General features: G+C 39.8%; 1 protein-coding gene across 1 annotated transcript in view; it reads right to left on the bottom strand.

Moving 5' to 3' along the window:
* Positions 1-19,534, bottom strand: part of SNX1 (sorting nexin 1) — a 59,867-nt gene that overhangs the window by 14,342 nt on the left and 25,991 nt on the right. Inside the window, exons 4-12 of the mRNA XM_020983684.2 lie at positions 17,897-18,030; positions 17,462-17,528; positions 13,501-13,544; positions 12,400-12,541; positions 11,521-11,599; positions 11,045-11,120; positions 9,227-9,340; positions 8,719-8,812; positions 6,827-7,032 (exon numbers count right to left, since the gene is read on the bottom strand). Coding sequence (XP_020839343.1) covers positions 6,827-7,032; positions 8,719-8,812; positions 9,227-9,340; positions 11,045-11,120; positions 11,521-11,599; positions 12,400-12,541; positions 13,501-13,544; positions 17,462-17,528; positions 17,897-18,030 — 956 coding nt within the window. The remainder of the gene's footprint in view (positions 1-6,826; positions 7,033-8,718; positions 8,813-9,226; positions 9,341-11,044; positions 11,121-11,520; positions 11,600-12,399; positions 12,542-13,500; positions 13,545-17,461; positions 17,529-17,896; positions 18,031-19,534) is intronic.

Genomic DNA, 19,534 nt, shown 5'->3' with positions numbered 1-19,534 from the left:
GCCAGAATAACCTACCTCTTTTTATAACAGGATTGCTAAACTGGAAGATAAGGGGAATGACAAAGACATAGCTTAACTGGATTTCAGCAAAGCATTTGGCAAAAAGCTTTTACTGTTCCTGATGGAGAGATAAGGACTACACATTAATACAATTAGATGCATTTGAAACTGAATGAAAGGCCAGATTCAAAAAGCAGTCTTTATGATACAGTGCTAACTGAGCTATTTATCAATGACTGGATAAAGGCATATTCATCCAGATGTGCAGATGACACAACTAGGAGGGATAGCTAATATAATGAATGACTGATTTGAGATCTCAAGAAATCTTGACAAGTTAGAACTATATGTAAGTTTTGACAAAATTCAATAGTGCTGAATGTAAAGTCTTACACCCACGTTAAAAAAAATTGATTTTACATATAAAAGATGGAGAGAACCATGATCAGGCATGATTAAGCTCTAGACATGGGGTAGCTAGGTGATGCAGTAGATAGAGCACTGGCCCTGGAGTTGGAGGACCTGAGTTCAAATTTGGTCTCAGACCAGATGCTTACTAGCTGTGTGACCCTGGGCAAGTCACTTAACCCCATTGCCTAGCCAAAGGAAAAAAAAGGCTCTAAAGGTTTTGGAGGACCCCAAACACAACATGAAACAGCTATGTGACGTGGCAGCCAAAAAAAGTGAATGTAAAATCTTGGGCTGTATTAAAAGAGGAATAAGAAGGCAAATTGTCCCTGTATCCCTCCCTTCTCAGACCAATCTGGAATATTATAATTAGTTGTGGGTCCTACCATTTAAGAAGCACACTGCTAAGCTAGAGAGTATCCAGAGAAGGGCAACCAAAACAGTGAAGGAACTTAAATCCATGTCATGAGGATCAATGGAAGGCTATTTGGCCTGAATAAGAAAAGCCTAGTGGAGGAAGGGGCTCGTCTTTAAATAGTCTGAGAGCTCTAGTGTGAAGAGAGATTGGACTTTTTCTGTTTGATGGAACCAGAAGCATTGGGCGGAGGCGCAAACACTCCTGTTTAGGCTTGACGTCAGGAAAACTTCCTAGTGATCGGAACTATACTAAAGGGATGCCTTGTCTATATCCCAGAGAGCGTCAAAATGGGAAAAGGCCCCCCATTCACAAACATGCTTATAGCAGCTCTTTTTGTGGGGGCCAAACTGGAAATTGGGGGACGCCCATCATTTGGGGAATGGCTGAAGAAGTTGTGGTATATGGATGTAATGGGACACTATGGTGCTATAAGAAATGATGAGCAGGTGGACTTCAGAAAAACCTGGGAAGATGTATATGAACTGATGCAGAGTGAAGTGAGCAGAACCAGGAGAATATTGTATACGATAATAGCCACACTGTGCAATGACTAACTTTCACAGACTTGGCTCTTCTCAGCAATGCAAAGATCTGAGACATCTTCAAAGACTCATGATGGAAAATACTGTCCACATCCAGGGAAAGAACTATGGAGTCTGAATACAGATCAAAGTATACGATTTGCTTTCTCTTTTTTGTTGTGGTTCCTCCCATTGGTTCTAATTCTTCTTTACGGAAATGACTAATGTGAAAACAAAGCAAACAAACACACACCAAAAAGGGCTGCCTTGCCTGGCACAGAGTAGGCACTTAATAAATGCTTGCTTATTTGACTTGTGGGGTTTCCCTTCAGGAGGTTCTTCATGCAGAGGCTGGCTCAGGGGGACAGAACAGATGCCTGCTGAGGTTCCTTTCAACTCAAAGGATGTGACATGACCTGAAGGTGATACCTGAAGCCCAGGCAAGGATGATATCATGAGGGGTGGAAAGTCCAGAGAAAGGAGAAAGGTTAAGGCTGTAACCTTGGGAACTACAGAGACTTACTAGTTCAAGACAAAGAGGCTGCAAAATTGACTGAGAAGCCATCTGGTTCTACAGCAGGGATGTCAGGCTCACACAGAAAATTCCTATAGCCACATCTTGACGAAGAAAACCACAAGTTAACATCTGTGTTGTGTTGTATTTTTATTTGGTTTAAAATTTCCCAATTACATTTTAATCTGGTTTGGTGCTGCATTGGGGAGTTTCTGGCAGTGAGTTCAATACATGTGTTCTACAGTATATCTGCCCAGTGTTTTTTCCTGATATCAACAGTCCTAGGGCTCTAAAGAATATATACAAGAGGCATCAGCCCCTTTTCTTTATAGGCTTCAAGTAGCTGCAAGAGATCTCAAGAAGCAGAGGCTGCCCTTTTTTGTATCTTTTCAGATCCTTCCTTAATTTCCCAATTCAGAAGAGGTTTGGAGGATACCTTCCTGGCCTCTTAGTATGGGTCTTTGCCTGCACCTGGCTCCTGAGGTGGGGGTGAGAGAACAGCGCCTGCCATAGTTAAAACTTGCCAAATAATATTTCTTTAACCCATCTACAGCTTAGCTGACATTACTAAGTAAGACAGGAATAGGTAAATTTTATGGGATGACCTTATATCTCACCTCATTATAATTAGGTTACAAGTATTTATTAAATAGTTATATACTAAGCAGTGTCCTTAGTGACAGAGATATGAAGACAGAAAAAGAAACAGTCCTTGCATTAAAGGGATTATATTCTATCAGAGGAGGAACATGCTCATACAATGACAAACTATCCGCACAAAATAAATGACAAGGTACTGGGGGGGGGGTACTAGGAGCTTGAGGGAGGAGAATAAAGAAAAACTTCCCATAAGAGGCAGACTCTGAACTGGGCTTCCAGAGATACAGGTGAGGATCTAGGCATAGGAGGCAACTCTTGCAAAGGCACAGAAACACAAGACAGATGATCACATGTGAGAAACAGCAAGAAAGCCACTTTAGGGGGACTATAGAATATGTCAAGGGGAGTAGTGCATGACAAATCTGGATAGGCAGGCTGAAAAATAATAAACCATTTCAGCAGAGTTATTCTTCCAATCATAACTCGGGCCTAATCCAATGTATTTTAGTTGCTATTATTCTAGGTTCAAAATAGAGGATGAAGACACCACCTTCAGTTTCCCAACACTCATCAACAGCTGGAGCCACTACAGTTCTCCGGAAGAACATCTGTCTAGGAGGAGCAGCAGCGTGTTCACAGGACAGCTTGTGCCACAGCCCCAGATGCCATGTTGTGCTACACCCTACTCTGGGAACTCCAGATGAGCCTCCTCAGCTGAAGCACCGATACACAGACTTCCCAGGTGCTGGAGAGCCCTGGACTACCCAGAGTGTCCTCGGCACAGCTTTGCCCAGAAACAGCTCCATTTTCAGATAGCTCCAGTATTGGGACACAGCTAGTTCTAGGAATTCCATTGGAGGTTATTTTTTTAAGCTTCCTAGTCTTTATCATACCACAGTTAATGGCAACAAAAAAATTAAATAAATAAATAAAATAAAAATTCATGGGAGAAGAGAATGAGCACAACTCCAATAAACAGCTTCACTGTTCTGGATAAAATGTAAACTGGTAACAGTGACCCTGCCCAGTCCTGGCCTCCTTAGTAGCTGTATGTGGAGATGCTTATATGCACACATGTGCCCCACGGCCAGGAAGTGGGAGATGGAGGCCTGTTCCAAGTCAGAGACTCACCTCCTCTGATACTAGGCCTGGGCAGCAAACAGCTCTAAGGCTGCTTGTACAAGATAGACAGCAAAGGGAACTTAACTCTAAACAAGTACTTGCTTTTCAGTTTGGAGACACTCTCTCAACCATTTCTTTGTTGCCTGGTGATATGAGCCAGGACAGCGGCATGTGCCTGGAGGTCAGCAGTGCCAGGCCAGGCCAGCCTCTGCTACTGCAGTGACAGCATGTGGTGGGAGGGGCACAGCAGTGCCCTATATGAGGCTCTTGGCTCATAGCTTACATTCTTCCCTATGATGCTAAGCCTTTTTCTGTGGGTGCCCACACTGAAGCGACAAGTGGGTGAGAAGAAGACAAGAAGAAGATTTTTTCCATCTCATAACAGGAAAAAAATCTATGGAGCAAGTTTCTCTGATAAAGGTTTCATTTTTAAAATTTTTATTTATTTTATTAAATAATTTAATTTTAGTTTTCAACTATCACTTCCATAAGCTTCTGAGTTTTAAATTTCTCTCCCCCACCCTCCCTCCCTAAGACAGCATGCAATCTGATACAGGCTCTACATATACATTCCTATTAAATATATTTTCTTATTAATCATGTTGTAAAGAAGAATTAGAACCAACAGGAGGAACCATAAGAAAGAGGAAACAAAATAAAACAGGGAAAAAAAAAGAGCAAATAGTATGCTTCCCTCTGCATTCAGACTCCAGAGTTCTTTCTCTGGATGTGGATAGCATTCTCCATCATGGGGCCTTTGGAGATGTCTTAGATCCTTGCATTGCCAAGAAGACCTAAGTCCATCAAAGTTAGTCACTGCACAGTGCGGCTGTTACTGTGTACAACGTTCTCCTGGTTCTGCTCACTTCTTCACTCAGCATTAGTCCATACAAGGCTTTCCAGGTTTTTCTGAAATCTGCTTGCTCCTAATTTTTTACAGCACAATAGTATTCCATTACATTCATATACCACAACTATTTCAGCCATTCCCCATTTGATGGGCATCCCCTCAATTTCCAATTCTTTACCACCACAGAAAGAGCTACTATAAGTATTTTTGTACTTGTGGGTCATTTTCCCATTATGATCTCTTCAGGATACAGAAGTGCTATTGCTGGATCAAAGAGGTATGCACATTTTTATAGTCCTTTGGGCATAGTTCCAAATTGTTCTCCAAAACAGTTGGATCATTTCACAACTCTACCAACAACTCATTAGTGTTCCAATTTTCCCACATTTTCTCCAACATTTATCATTTTCCTGCTTTGTCATGCTGGCCAATTTGATAGGTGTGATGTGGTACCTCAGAGTTGTTTTGATTTGCATTTCTCTAATCAATAGTGATTTAGAGCATTTTTTCATATGACTATAGACAGCTTTAATTTCTTCATCTGAAAACTGCCTGTTCATATTTAAGGTCTCATTTTATATGTATATTTGTATGTACGTATATTTACAAAGAACTGATCCAAATTTATAATAAGAGCTAATCCCTAACTGATAAATAGTTAAACGATAGGGACAGGATGTTCTCAAGGGAAGAAACCTAAATTATTAAAAGCCATGTGGAAAAAAAAAGTCCCAAGTCATTAACAATTAGAAAAATGAAAATTAAAGTAATTCTCAGGGAGGTTCTACCTCATAGTCCTCAGACTGGCAAAGTTGACAAAAAAAAAAGGAAGATGACAAATACTGGAAGCTTCAGGGAAATAACCACATTAACGCACTGCTGGTGGAACTATGAACTGCTCTGGCCATTCTGGAATATAATTTGGAACAATACCCCAAAAGTCACTAAACTGTGAATACCCTTTGACCTAGCAATACCACAATAGCCTATGTCCCAAAGAAGTGAAAGAAAAAAAGAAAAGGACCCATATGTACAAAAATATTTATAACAGCTCTTTTTGTAGTTACAAAGAACTGAAAACTAAGGGGGTTCCCATCAGCTGGGGAAGGGCTGAGCAAAGTATGCTATGTGAATCCAATGGTACAGAAAGTAAACTACTTAGCACGGCGCCTGGTACGTAGGAGGCGCTTAATGAATTCTGACTGATGGAATCCTATTGTGCCATAAGAAATGACCACAGAGATAGGAAGACATGTATGAACTGATGCTGAATGAAGTGAGCAGACCTGGGAGAATGACTGATACAGTAAGAATACCATCAAAGACAAAATTCAGAGTTCAAATACTACTTTAAAAACTGAACAGCTGCCTGATTCTGGGCAAGTCACCTCACCTCACCCTGCCTCTGTTTCTTCATCCAAAAATGGAGATAATAATAGCACCTACCTCCCAGGGCTGTTGTGAGGATAAAATGAGACATTTGTAAAGGGCTTTGCAAACCTTAAAGTGTTATATAAGAGCATTATCATTACCATTCTTGTTATTGTTGTTACCATCTCTTGTCAGTGCAATAACAGTCACAGCTCCAGAGGACAAATAATGAATTATGCTACCCACCTCCTGAGAGAGCAGTGATGGATTCAAGTTGAAAATGAGACATACTCTTTTGCCAGTGGGCAATACTGGAATTTGTTTTGCTTGACTATGATTATTTGTCAGTTTTTCTTTCTTTTTTTAATGGATGTGTGTGGGGGGGAAAGGGATGAAGAAAGAACGTAGAACATAGAGAAAATAAATGCTTAATTGACATCTCCCACCCCAAAAAAAGAACTACCCATGGCACAAATGTCTTATCAGGGATCAGTTAGCTGTTAGGAAGGTAAAACAGAAAGGGCTGAACAGCTCCTGGCTTCAAGGAGCCAGCCAGCTAACTGAAACAGAGAAGCAGATGACCCCATCATCCACTTCTTACAAGTTACAGTAAGTAACTGTGAACTTACTATCTACAGTTTTAGTATATTGTCCATAAGTGTTGTGTTAAACATTTTAATAGTTAAATATATCTTAAGATTCAGGAAATGATAATAGCCCACACATTTACATAATACTTCAAGGTTTACCAAGAGTTTTACATACATGATCTTATCTGATCCTCTCAAAAATCCTGTGAAGTAGGTGCTGTTATTTATCCCCATCCTACAGATGAGAAAACTGAAGCTGAGTGAGGTTAAGTGACTGGTCCAGCTGTGAATAAGCATCTGAGGCAGGATGTGAATTCAGGTCTTCTTGACTTCAAGTCTACCACTATAATCACTGGATGCTAGAGGAAAGAAAAGCAACTTTCCTTGGTAAACCACAGGCAGAAAGACAGGGTGACCTCAAGGGCCTCTTACCCTGACTGTGGCCAGGAGGCGAATGTAGTCACTGAGGAGCTCAGCTAAGAGGAAGAAGTCATTGCTGGCCTGCTCCTGGTGCAGCTGTTCAATCTTCTCCTCCACCTCTGCCAGCTGGGACAGAGCCCGGGAGAGGGCCGTGTTGTCCTCCGAGCTCCCGAGCATGGCCAGACTCTTTGCAAACTGTGCTGTGTTTAATGCTAACTCTGAGAAAAGGAACAAAAGGAAAACACTTTAAGAAGTAAGAGTAAAAAACCCCTTGCCTAATTTACACTCTTCAGTGTTCTAAAAGACTCAGGATTTCAGCATTTCCTTGGATAATAAAAAACACAGATCCTAAGATGGAAGGGACTACAGAGATCATCTAAATTCAACTCTCTCATTTTATTGATGAATAAACTGAGGTCCAGGGAGATGGAATGATCTGCCCAGGGTTCCACAGATAATAAGTGACTAAGCTGGGATTTGAACCCATGGCCTCTGACTCCACAGCAAGTGTTTTTTTCTACTTCGCCACACAACTCACTAGATTTTAAAGATGTTCACGTATTATCATCGCCAAAAATGAGACCGGAAAAGCCCTCAGCCTCACCTACTTTGTGGCCAGCCTTCTAGTAATGGTCTCTTCAGGCCAAAGGCTGAAAAATATATGATATAGTTCCTGGAGATTAAGGGGGGGGGAACCCAAAACTCCTTCCAGAACATATAGCACTTAAGGGCTATACAACCCAACTGGTAACTAAAACTAACATATATGCTGAAATATAAGGGAGAATTACTTTGTGAGAGACACATAGAGAATGCCAGCCTAGGGTTTAAACAGGTTAAATGAGAAAACCAGTAAAAGCAGATCAAATGCAGCTACTTAACAAAGACTCTAGGTCATGCTGTGCAGCAATAGGAGCCAGGCTAATAAGCAAGCAGGGCTACTGATCACCCTAAAAACCAATGTGCACACACACATACAAACACGGAGACACAGACACAGACACACACACACACACACACACACACACACACACAGAGACACACACACACACACACACGAGAAGGCCTGGGACTGACTTCTGGCTCTGCTACTTACTACCTGTGAGTCCTTCTACTCTGCTCCTCAGTTTTTTCATCTTTGAAAAGGAATAATGATATCTGCCTTAGCTGCTTTACCAGGTGGTTGTGATAAAAAGGAGAAAATGTTAGAAAGCACTTTCTAAACTATAAAGTACCATATTCATGTAAGGGACCGTTATTATCAAGTTTAGATATTATATTCCTCACTTCTTGTCACACACTGTTCATCAATATTTTCTTTTTTTTTTTTGGCTAGGCAATGGGGTTAAGTGATTTTCCCAGAGTCACACAGCGAGGAAGTATGTGTCTGAGCTCACATTTGAACTCAGGTCCTCCTGAATCCAGGGCCGGTGCTCTATCTACTGCACCACCTAGCTGCCCCTGTTCATCAATATTTTCAGAGAGCAAAGAGGAAAGGAAGAAATCAAATTAGGCCAATTTAGCTGGTTCTTAGCAGGTCTTACCAATATAAAGGCAACAGTATCAGTAGCTAAAGTAACACTAGGATATCCATGGCTTCTCCCCCTCCCCACTCCATCCACACTGTAACGTCATTAAAATGGCAGAGCAAGAAGTAATGTTATTTAAGATGAAAACCAACAAAACAAGTAATTTATAAAGAAAATGTTATGTCCTAGCAAAATGCTATATTTGGGTTCCTTTCCTTAAAGCCTTCTCAATTAGAAATAGGCAACTCGCTACATCTTTCAGTTCTAAGCTCACCGGAATAGAGGTGACCTTAAGCACAGCATGCCCTTGTCTCTAGCTCCCAGGTGCCACACGTCCATCTCCTCCAATTCCAAGTACATTCCAGAAATCATTACCTTTCCTATGGTTGACTAGAGTTTCTACAACAGTATGCAGTTTTCGTAAACGCTGCTCCTCACACTCCACCTCCTGGAGTTTCTCTTCAAACCACTGAAAGAGAGACAAGCCAGAAACTATAATAGATTGTTGGGTTTTTTTTTTTTGGAGAAGAGAAGAATTTGGTTTTTTACCTTTCCTAGAAGTTTACAAGATAAATAACCAAACACTCTCAAACTTGGTAGCCTCAGATGTTCAGGAAGTCTAAGGACCACTGAAGAACCAAGAGCTGAGAGCCTACAGAAGAGGTGGGGGTAGGCCTGCTGTCTGCCTCCCTCCTGCCTCTGACACTTACTGGTTGTGTAACCACTGGCAAATCACTTTGCCTCCATGCGCCTTAGCTTCCTCATCTGTAAAATGGGGATAAAATCTATAGTTCCTGACAGAATCTGCTGTACAGAACTGAAAGCATTACACGAATGGCTATTACTAAGATTCCAAGACCCAACGGGGCACAAGTCTACTCACAATGTCAGACTCGTTCATCTTGATGGTCATTTTGCTTACTGCATCAGTAGCTTTGTTAAACATCTTGAGGAGACCGGCTCCACTCAATGTCTGTGTACCCACTGCTCGTGGCAGCTGTAAGACCAAGTAGACAGAGGTGATAAGTCACACCCGAAAAACATCAACCCTTGATTCTTCCAAATTTAAGTGTCAAACAGATGGCAGTCACTCCAGCTCTCAGATGAAGACACCTGCCAAAAACCCCTAGCTCTCTCTCACAAGTTGCTAACTCTCTCTCACATCAGCAAAGATTTTCTTTTATAAGTGTTAACGGGGGCAGCGAGATGGCGCAGTGGATAGAGCACTGGCCCTGGAGTCAGGAGGACGTGAGTTCCCATCCGGCCTCAGACACATAACACTCACTAGCTGTGTGACCCTGGAAAAGTCACTTAACCGCAACTGCCTTCCCCCCCCAAAAAAAGTGTTAATAACCTGTAACATACTTCAATCTCCAATGAACCTGTGAGGTAAGGGTAAACTAACCACATCTGGTGGATATTTGAGCTTGGGGATTTTAAAAAGACCAATGAATACGGATCTTAGAATTAGAAATATTCCATTTCATAAAAAAGTGAAGTGTTTTCAAAATAAAAGTACTTAAGAGAAAACAATGCGACATAACCTGGGTGAATAAGAAGCTGATGACAACTCTCCCCCACCTCTCATCCCCCTAAAACAGATCTTTAGTTCTGGAGACCCCTGCAAGTAGATTCTACTGTATGAAAGTCATTAAATTTAAACAAAAATCACTCCAGATGGATTTTTTTTTGTTTTTAAAAGGGAGACAGAGGAACCTACTGTCAATACAGAGTCAGGATTAAAAATTTAGGACCATATGAAACAAATAGAACAAATTCTTTAGCTCTTATTATGTGCAGAAGGAAAGTCAATCACGTGTATTAAGTGGTCAAGTAACCTTATGGTGAAATCTCCAAACCTACCTAGCTGAACTCCTAAATATTTTGTTTGAAGTCAAAAGTTTTCTTGGACTGGCATCATAAAAAACCGGACTTAACATGTCTCAGAGAGTTCTTTAAAAGGTATACTGTGTGCTCAACAGGGGCAAAGGGAACAGGGAAGAAAAGATACAAACACAAGTACCCCATTGTCTTCATTCTGCTTTCATTCAATGGGAAAATGTCATAAGACTGGTCTTTAATGACAGCTCAGTTTAGAAGACTAAGACATTTTAACTGTCCTAGGAATTTCATCATTAATTTGCTCTCCAACCACATCACTTGACGAAGCCAAGAAAAGGAAAGCAACCATCTTCCAATGATTTTAAGGTTCTGGGCTTTGAGAAGAAGAAAACAAACTAGTCAGGAGACCAAAATTACTTAGATTCAAAGCACAACTTGTCATCTCATTTACAATTTAGTACAGTTCTAAAGTTATTATTTAGTCTTTAATAAACTCCCCTATCTCTTAGCACACTGTAAAGTATACAAAGACAAATATTACCTATAATGACAATGCCTTAATGGATTACTGTTTTGAGACTGGAGTTGTAAGAGTCTAGTCTGACCTCCTAAATCAAAACAGGCATTTGTTTCTTTATTTAGAAGTAAAGTCCTTGCCATACATTGGGATTAGAAGATACACTGGAGTCAAAGAAGGGAACCAAGATACAGCCTACTATAGTACCATACATGTACACAGTAGGTGCTCTATAAATCTGTTGAGTAAGTTAATGAATACACTCACTACCCGACAAAGGTAGAAGTAAACTTCAGAGGCAGATATCCCTTTGAAGAAGAGTCTTATCTACCCAATACCTACCTCTTCCTTTTCTAAGAACTCTCTGACATCAGGATCCTGTAACATGGTGGGATGGTTCACAATCCTCTGAAGATACCTAGGAAAAGCAATGCATTCCACTAATTTACCTTGACTCACAAGTCTTAGACCAGTTATGTACTTTATACAACTCTGTTCCTTGATACAACCTTTTCCCTCACTTAAAACATTCCCATCCTGATTAGGTACTTAGATATGCCTGGGCTGGTGAATATATTCTAGATTACATTTTTAAACAACTAACCAGGTGAAACATCATTCAAGAAGCAGGATGTGATTAAGCTTTCTGAACTCCGGACAGGAAGAGCAAAACATACATAGGAGAAAGAAACTAAAATAGAGGGGAATAGAAGGCTCAACTCTGATTAAAATTTATAAATCATTCCTTTTGGAAACAGCAGTCCTTATCCTGTTCTTATACTAACCAGGAAGATATCTGCTCTTAATAGCACACTTACCTTTCTAAAGCAGCTCTTCTTTTTTCTAGAAATTCTGCAGAAGAAGAATCTTCTTTCCCAACTTTCACTTTAGTCATTCCTGGAGTAGAATTTGAAGAAAACAATAAACAAATATGCAACAGGACAAGTTTGTGACAAAGCCAATGGGAGGAAGGACAACAACAATAAAAACGTAACACTGCAAAATACAACCAAAAAGCATAATTATGTAATCAAGCGAGCACCAAAAAATTTAAAAAAAAAGGTTAAGTGATAAAGTGACCCCTTAACTAGGCTGAATATACGAAGAAAAAGGACTAACTCTATATTCTATAACCTGAACCTTTATAAGTAACTTCAAGTACCAGCTTACCCCACAAGGCAGGTGTTAAGTGATGGAAGGAGAGACATCTTCAGTCCCTGTACTTCAGACTAGGAGTATGATAAATTATGAAATTCTTGTTCTCAAATTGTATCTAGAAGCAAATTTCTTGGTCCCCTAGCCTTTGATAATGTCATAGACAAATCCTGGAGTTTGAGGCCCAAATCCTCAAGTACTCCCAAATAAAAAGAATAAAAACATGTTAACTAAATTGTCTGAATGATTTCTAAGAAATCAGTAGAGACCCCCTTTCACCTAGCAGGAGGCTGTGGTATTGCTAAAAGGTGTGTCTGTATACTTGAGGTAATTATTTCTAAAAAATCAGTTTCCTCATCTGTAAAAGGGAATAATAATAGCATCTATTTCCCAGGGTTGTTGCGAAGAACAAATGAGATAATATTTGTAAAGTGCCTAGCACAGTGCCTGGCACACAGTAGGCACTATATAAACTATACAAAGTTGTTATATGCGCAGAAAACAAACCTGCAAAATTAGAAGGCCACAGGCTACAACCTCACCTATTAAGCTCTTCTCTGGAGGAGGAGGGACAATAAATCCATTCTGTGAGTGTTTCTCTGAAAGTTTCTCATAGAGTCCCAAAAAATCACTAAATCTTCTTTTCACCGAAAATTGTTTACTTCTAAACATTGGCAAGCTGGTCTTGGGGACAAAAACAAGCAGAAGATTAGCTGAAGATAAGGAATTAATCATGGAGATCTCTTCTTTTCAATTCTTTAGAAATAGTTTCTCTAAGGAAATAAATGCCTTAGAGCTCAAGTTCCATGGCCATGTAATGACAGTCATCCATCGCCTCTTGATTAAAAAGATACAGTTCCTGGAGCTAAAGAAGCAATACCAGAGGAAAGAGAGTAAGAAGTCAAAAGTATCTCGAAACACAAACACACACACCCAACACATATAAAACATTCTCTCCCTAACACGAGTATCAGTCAGACAGTCAGATTTATTCACATAAGACTAGAGTACATTGGGACACAGAAGAAGGAAAGAAGATTTAAACTTCCTACATGACATCTGAAAAGAATGAAGAGTTTTAAAATGGGTTGTTGCATTAGCTGGTATGGTCCATCTAGTCTCAGAAATACTGCCACACTCAAGGAGGCGGCTAGGTGGCGCAGTGGATAAAGTGTCAGGACTGGATGGAGTCAGGAAGACTCATCTTCCTGAAATCAAATCCAGCCTCAGACACTTACTAGCTGTGTGACCCTGAGCAAGTCACTTAACCCAGTTTGCCTCAGTGTCCTTATTTGTAAAATGAGCTGGAGAAGTAAATGACAAACTGCTCGAATATCTTTGCCAAGAAAACCTGAAATAGAGTCATGAAGAGTTGGACACAACTGAAATAACTGAACAATTCAATTTCAACACTCACATAAACTTCATTTCAAACTTTGCAGTGAGTTCCCAGACTTCAGAGAAAATTGGGTAAGGAATATCTAGGGGAGCTATTGGAGTATAAAGGCTGGCTCCATCTTTCGTCAGAGGCAAGAAAAACTACAGCAAGGAAATTAAGGGGCTTCTAATATAAAGTAGAAATTTCACAGCCACCTTTATTATCTACTAAAGTCTAAAGAATTAGGGCTCTCTCTCAGACTCACCTGTGTTGTAACTTTGTAGGCCACATATGCATTCATACCATCTCCTACAGAAGAACCAGGAGGAAACAAAAGTCAGTTCTCTGACCAGTCTGACATTTAAACACCGTTCTAGATCTATGCTACTCCTACTTGAAACAGGAAGCCACATAAGCTTTATAAGAAAGAACCTTGGGGGAAGAGGGAAGAGGGAAAAGGGAGGGAAATAATGCAGATCTGAAAATAAAACAGAATTAAACAAAAAAAAAGATACTTCTTGCACTACAAAGTTTAACAAAGCCCCCTAGAAACTGGATTCCATTTTGCCTTAGGACTTGTACACACATGTCATAGCGGATGCTGGGCTTGTTCCAGTTTGACGGAAGACAATAGATTCAGCTTTTTTGTTCTAAATCCAGGCCTTATTTATACTCCAAGATCTGCACTGGACCTTAACAATCAATTGGTTGTTGCCCTGCCAATATTTGGGCTGGTTACACACATCTGCCCAAAATGAAACAATTTGCTGGCTGTATCAAAAACAAGGAGAAGGAAGCAACGGATGTAAAAGGAAACAAGTGGTTCTACCCTTAGTCCAACTTTATGGATAGTTTGCTTTTTCAGATATTCGTCACAGTTCTCTGTACTGGTGCTGCACTATACTGACCTCTCAGATCTACGATGTTTGCCCAGAGCAAGAGAAGATTTTCTGACAGACTGATGTCATACAAACATCCCTTTCATAGGGGGGACAAGAAGAGGGGGGAGGGTGTCATTTTTCTGAAAAAGCCTTTGACTCCTGAATGATTTGAGATTCAAGAGAATGGTATTCTCTGCAACAGAGATCTGTCCTGGTCCAGTTGGGCATATAAAGGAACCACTGACAATCTGAACACAGAAAAAACATGTGTCAGGATGGAGGCAGACGCAGTTCCAGTCCTGAGTTAAGGTTTTTTGGGGGTTTTTTTCCCTACCAGTGGTTTTATTTGCTCCCTCTCTTCATACCAAACAGGAAAATCTAGTTAACAAAGAGTTACAGTGATCTGAGCTCCTAAATTAATGCTGAAAGGAGTGGAGAGTGAAAGAGTTGTCCTAGATCAGAAAGAGCAATTGTCATAGCTGGATCTCAAAGCAGATGATCAGATGTGACAATTTTTATCAAAAATACTCAAAAACTAGTGAAGAAAAATAACAAAGTGGCTTTCTTTTCTTTTCTAACCTTTATAATTCCTTAGAGGTCATTTTATACCATTTAGTATCTTTGGTTCCTCACTAAAATTTTTTCTTTAGGCTAACTGGACAGAGAGTTAGGAGAAAGGATTCTAATGTTACATCTGCTACCAACTAAAGTTCTGTGACCTTTCGCAGGTCACTACTGAAATCCTACATATTTCAAATCGTTTTTTTTGAGGAGGGGTCCATAGGTTTCACTAAACTACAAAAAGGGTCCATGACACAAAAAAGTTTAAGATCTCTTGATCTAGATCCTGAATCTGTCTAAATCCACACTTTTGTAAAAATTCCTACAGGCCTTTCACAATCACAGCAAGATATACCCCAAACTCCAATCCCTTCAGGTACTTTCCAAAATGACCAAAAATACTTAGTGTATCTATACAAACTTCATGAAAGCAAAATGCTGTAGATTGTAAAGAACTGAAGAGACGATGTTAATAACATCTTTCTTTGGATTTAGTTTCCTTTATTAGTGCATACATAACACACTAGAGAAAATAAAAAGAATCTCTCTCAAAAAGGAAGGAGGAGAAGGAGTTTGGGAAGTGGCCCATCATGAACATCATTCACCTCTGTTGGTTCCCCAAATATTTCACAATACTTGAGACAAGCTGTCTACAAGGCTGCAGAGGATTCGAGAGGGAATTCTGGGTAGCAGAAGGATTCTAATTGACTTAGTTATCAAGTATGAGGAATGCGAAGCACAAGTTGAATAAACAAACAGAGTAAACAGAAGGTGAGCCAATGAAGAGACCTCAGATTCTAAAACAGTCTTGGGCAGCTGCTTTCTGGGCAATTAATAGTGCTAGAAACCAAGGACCCACTAGATATGAGCTTAATTGGTTACTAGGAATAGGGTGAGTATAAAAGATTAAGAGCTACAGGGTCCTACAGAATATAACACACAGCAGACCTCAAACTTCCTCCCTACTAATCTAGGGCTTTGCACTAAACATTTAAAAAATTCTATTACCCCTGACCTTTTCATAACAGTTAATTCTCAGTGCCCTGTAGAGATTGGAAATATAGGTGTGTGAGTATGTGTGTATGTGTCCCCCTTCTCCTTTGCAGCTTACTAGCCCCCTTTTACTAACCCCTGCAAAACTTGAGTCCAGTGCCAACAAATTTATCTAATTTTCAGCAGCATATTAGGTGTTTTATGTAGTTGGGGTAATTTCATTTGAGGACAAAGTGGGACGTTGGGCTATCTGACCAAGTGTTGATTAGAGATGCTTACATACTTATTTTCCCAATAGAAATAGGTGGTGCAGTGGATAGAGCATCAGCCCTGAAGTCAGGAGGACCTGAGTTCAAATCCAGCCTCAGACTCTTAACACTCACTAGCTGTGAGACCTTGGGCAAGTCACTTAACCCCATTGCCTAGTCAAAATAAAATAAAATAAAATAAAACCTGATCCAAGGAAAGGATCTGAAACTTAGGGAAAAAAATATATGATTTTCAGGTTGACTAATACTCAACATCTCTTGCTCTTCAATTGTCAGTTTAGCATTTTGGAGACAGAAGGGAAAACCCAGTGATATTTACAGTTAAAATGCTATCTATGTGCCCTGTTCTGCTCCCCTGCCCCCCATTAGCCTATATTTCTCATCTCTACAGATGACGATAGATGTTCAGAAGGGTTAAGTGAAAAATTTCAAAAATCTCACCAATTGAATACTCAATCCTCTGGGTGCCATTTTATTTTCCCTCTGTCTTAAAAGGCACTAGAACTAGCCTTTTTAGCTCACAAAAGTGCTAAGAACAGAAAAGGTATATAATCACTGAAAACAAGCTATTAAAAAAGGGGAGCAGACAATAGAATTTATAAGATGTATAGTAGAAAGAACACTAGACTATTGGTGAGGAAGCCTAGGGTCTAGTTTCAGCTACATCAATAACTATCTGTGTAACTTTGGACAAATGACTTCATCTTTTTGCTTCAATTTCCCAATCTATAAAAAGAGGGCTGGACTAGGTGATCCCTAGTCTGAACACACCACGGTACCAGAGCAAAGAAACAGAGAAGATAAAAGTAACCTGCTCAATGTCACAAGCTCATCAAAAGAAAAGTTAGATTAGAATTGATAAATCCTGCTTTCTAGTTTAGCGCTTAGGTATAGGAAGAAAAAGTCAGGTTTGGAAACCACTGCCTTAGGGTATTTGCCACTTTGCTTTTGTACCAGTTGTGCTTTTCAGATGGCATGGTTTTGCACTTCTCTACCGGTCACTTAAACTTAAAGCAATGGGGGAAAAAAGGAGAAGTATCTACTTTTCTACAGTTGTGAATGAGCCCTCAAACACAACACATAGCTAGGAGGAACTTAGTGCTGAACAAATTAAAATACTTTATTTTTTTCCTCAGGGGGCTCAGAAAAACCTAATCAGACCAAATCTCCACCTCGGTGCCTCTGCTCCTTATTCATAAGATGAAAACATTTCCATGCCACAGTAATGGGAGTGAATAGTGTACAACGGTAGTATGAAACTCAAATAGAAAGGGACGGGGTTGGGGGGGCGGAAGAGGAGAAGATACACACTAAACCATGTGAAAGGATCCCTTTGGGATGCTCCTAACTTAGTTTTAAAATGTCATGTTATCTATGTTTTATTGTATTTTTATTTATTTTGTTAAATATTTCCCAATTATATTTTAATCAGGTTGCAGTGCTTTGGAGAGTATTATGGCTTCATGTTTCACACTTCTGGTCTACAATACTATTTGTGAGGGGGTTACTTGGGGGTACGCACCTATTTTTTCTGGATCTGTTATGGAAATTGTCAGATCAAACTGGTCCTCCTGTTCTTCTTCCTCCAGCTTTTTGAAAAGAAATCATGAGAATTAAAATACAAAAGAATGTTAGCCTTGTGTTTACCTTAGAGTGCTACACTTAAATAGCTTCTCTTACACATACTAAGGGATATCCAAAATCAGTGGAATTGCATAATTGACATCCAGCAATCCCAGATGCTAATTATTACTGTGCAAAAAGAAAGCCTTTACACTGACACTTGGCAAATACGCTTTCTTGCTGAAACCAGAACTTGTACTGAACACTCTTGCTGCCCATTAACTATAAGAGCCTTCTTTAGGGTAACAGAAAATCTGTCAGAGTCCTCCTGATCTACGTTTACACTAACAGCAGTCCATTCTATAATTTAACAGCAACAAAACCAAACTCTTACCTCCTCATAGTTCTTTGGCTGTGACTTGCATGAAGAATTTGTGACTTCTTGGGGAGCAAATGAAGGAAGTGCTTTGGCCACCTCATCCTTCTGGTGGTTGTGTGTGTTATCCAAGGATAGCTCTACTGTGGCATCTACAAATAGACAGGATTTCCCAAATGAGATTAATATATCCAATGCCCCTCACTGCTAAAGTCACAGATCTAAATCCAAGAACACTACAAGAAAGATCACATCACCAGCTCTCTACTCTAATGCTTAGGGATTCTTAGACTAAGAGTACAGAAACTTGAGATTCTATGTGGTCAAAGGGCTGTAGTAGAAAGGAGAAAGAAGGTGTAACTGTCACTTTAGTAATGCTTCCTGAAATAATATCACAAACTATCTTAAGCTGACACTATTATCTATCTGTAACACAGCCATCTGGAGCAAAGCAAAAGCTGGTCTTGGCAGCCAAAGAAGGATGTGCAAGACCACGCTCATGTACTTTACTCATGGGCAGTCCCTCTATCCACAGTCAGGGCGTGCATATATAGATTTTACACATCAAGTTAATTACTAGAAGCTTGGTTACATGGTTTCTAAACCCATACTGATTACAAATAGCAAATCAAAAGAGGAATGAGGGACTCCTTACAGGCAGGCAGATATTGGTAATATAATAGAAAAGCCTATAAAAATGAGATAAGAACTCAAAAAACACAACTGCCTGGAGCCACTGTACATAGTGTCAAACAGCTTCACATACTTTACCTGGTCTTGAGGATACCATTGTACTTCATAACTCAAAGTTATCTGCTCAGTATGATCTATTTTAAGAGGGTAAAAATGAGATACACTTTAGAAATATTTCCACCCCAAAGAGTTCAAGTTAAAGAACTTTGGGCTTCCCTTTGTGTTTGAATGGAAAAAAACCTGAACTATTAAAATTCATTTACCCATTAAGTATTCATTCCCTGAGCTTTTCCCTAACCCTTCTTAATTCTAGTGCTTTCTCTCTTTAATTAATTCCTATTTATCCTGTATATAGCTGTTTATATATATATACACACACACACACACACACACACACACATATATAATATATATTTTACGTATATATGTATATGTTTGTATATATTTATATGGGGGAGGGCCGCCCACAGCTAGGTGGCACTGTGGATAGAGTGCCAGGCCTGGAATTATAAAGACTCATCTTCCTGAATTTAAATCTGACCTCAGACCTTTATCAGCTGTGTGACCCTGGGCAAGTCATTGCTTGCCTCAGTTCTTCATCAGTAAAATGAACTGGAGAAGGAAATGGCAAACCACTCCAGTATCTGCTGAAAAACCCCCCAAACAAAAAAACCAAGAACATCCAAATGGGCTCACAAAGAGTCAGACACAACTAAACACAACAACAGCATATTTATTTCTTATTGTCTCCTCCACTAAACTGTAAACGTCTTGAGAGCAGGGACTGTCTTTTGCCTCTTTTTGTATCCCCAGCGCTTAGCACAGTTCCTTGAACACAAATGGCATCTAATAAATTGTTTTCTGTTTTTTAACCCTGCCTTTGGTAAGTAATGGTTGTGTGCCACTTCACTTCTCAATGCCCCAGACATCTCTTTAAGACAAATTACAGAGCAATCAACAATC

This window comes from Phascolarctos cinereus, unplaced genomic scaffold, assembly GCF_003287225.1.
Source record: "Phascolarctos cinereus isolate Bilbo 61053 unplaced genomic scaffold, phaCin_HiC Scaffold_3;HRSCAF=262, whole genome shotgun sequence".
Classification (NCBI taxonomy): domain Eukaryota; kingdom Metazoa; phylum Chordata; class Mammalia; order Diprotodontia; family Phascolarctidae; genus Phascolarctos; species Phascolarctos cinereus.
Note: the sequence above shows the minus strand (reverse complement) of the source record. Positions and strands in the feature narration are given on the sequence as shown.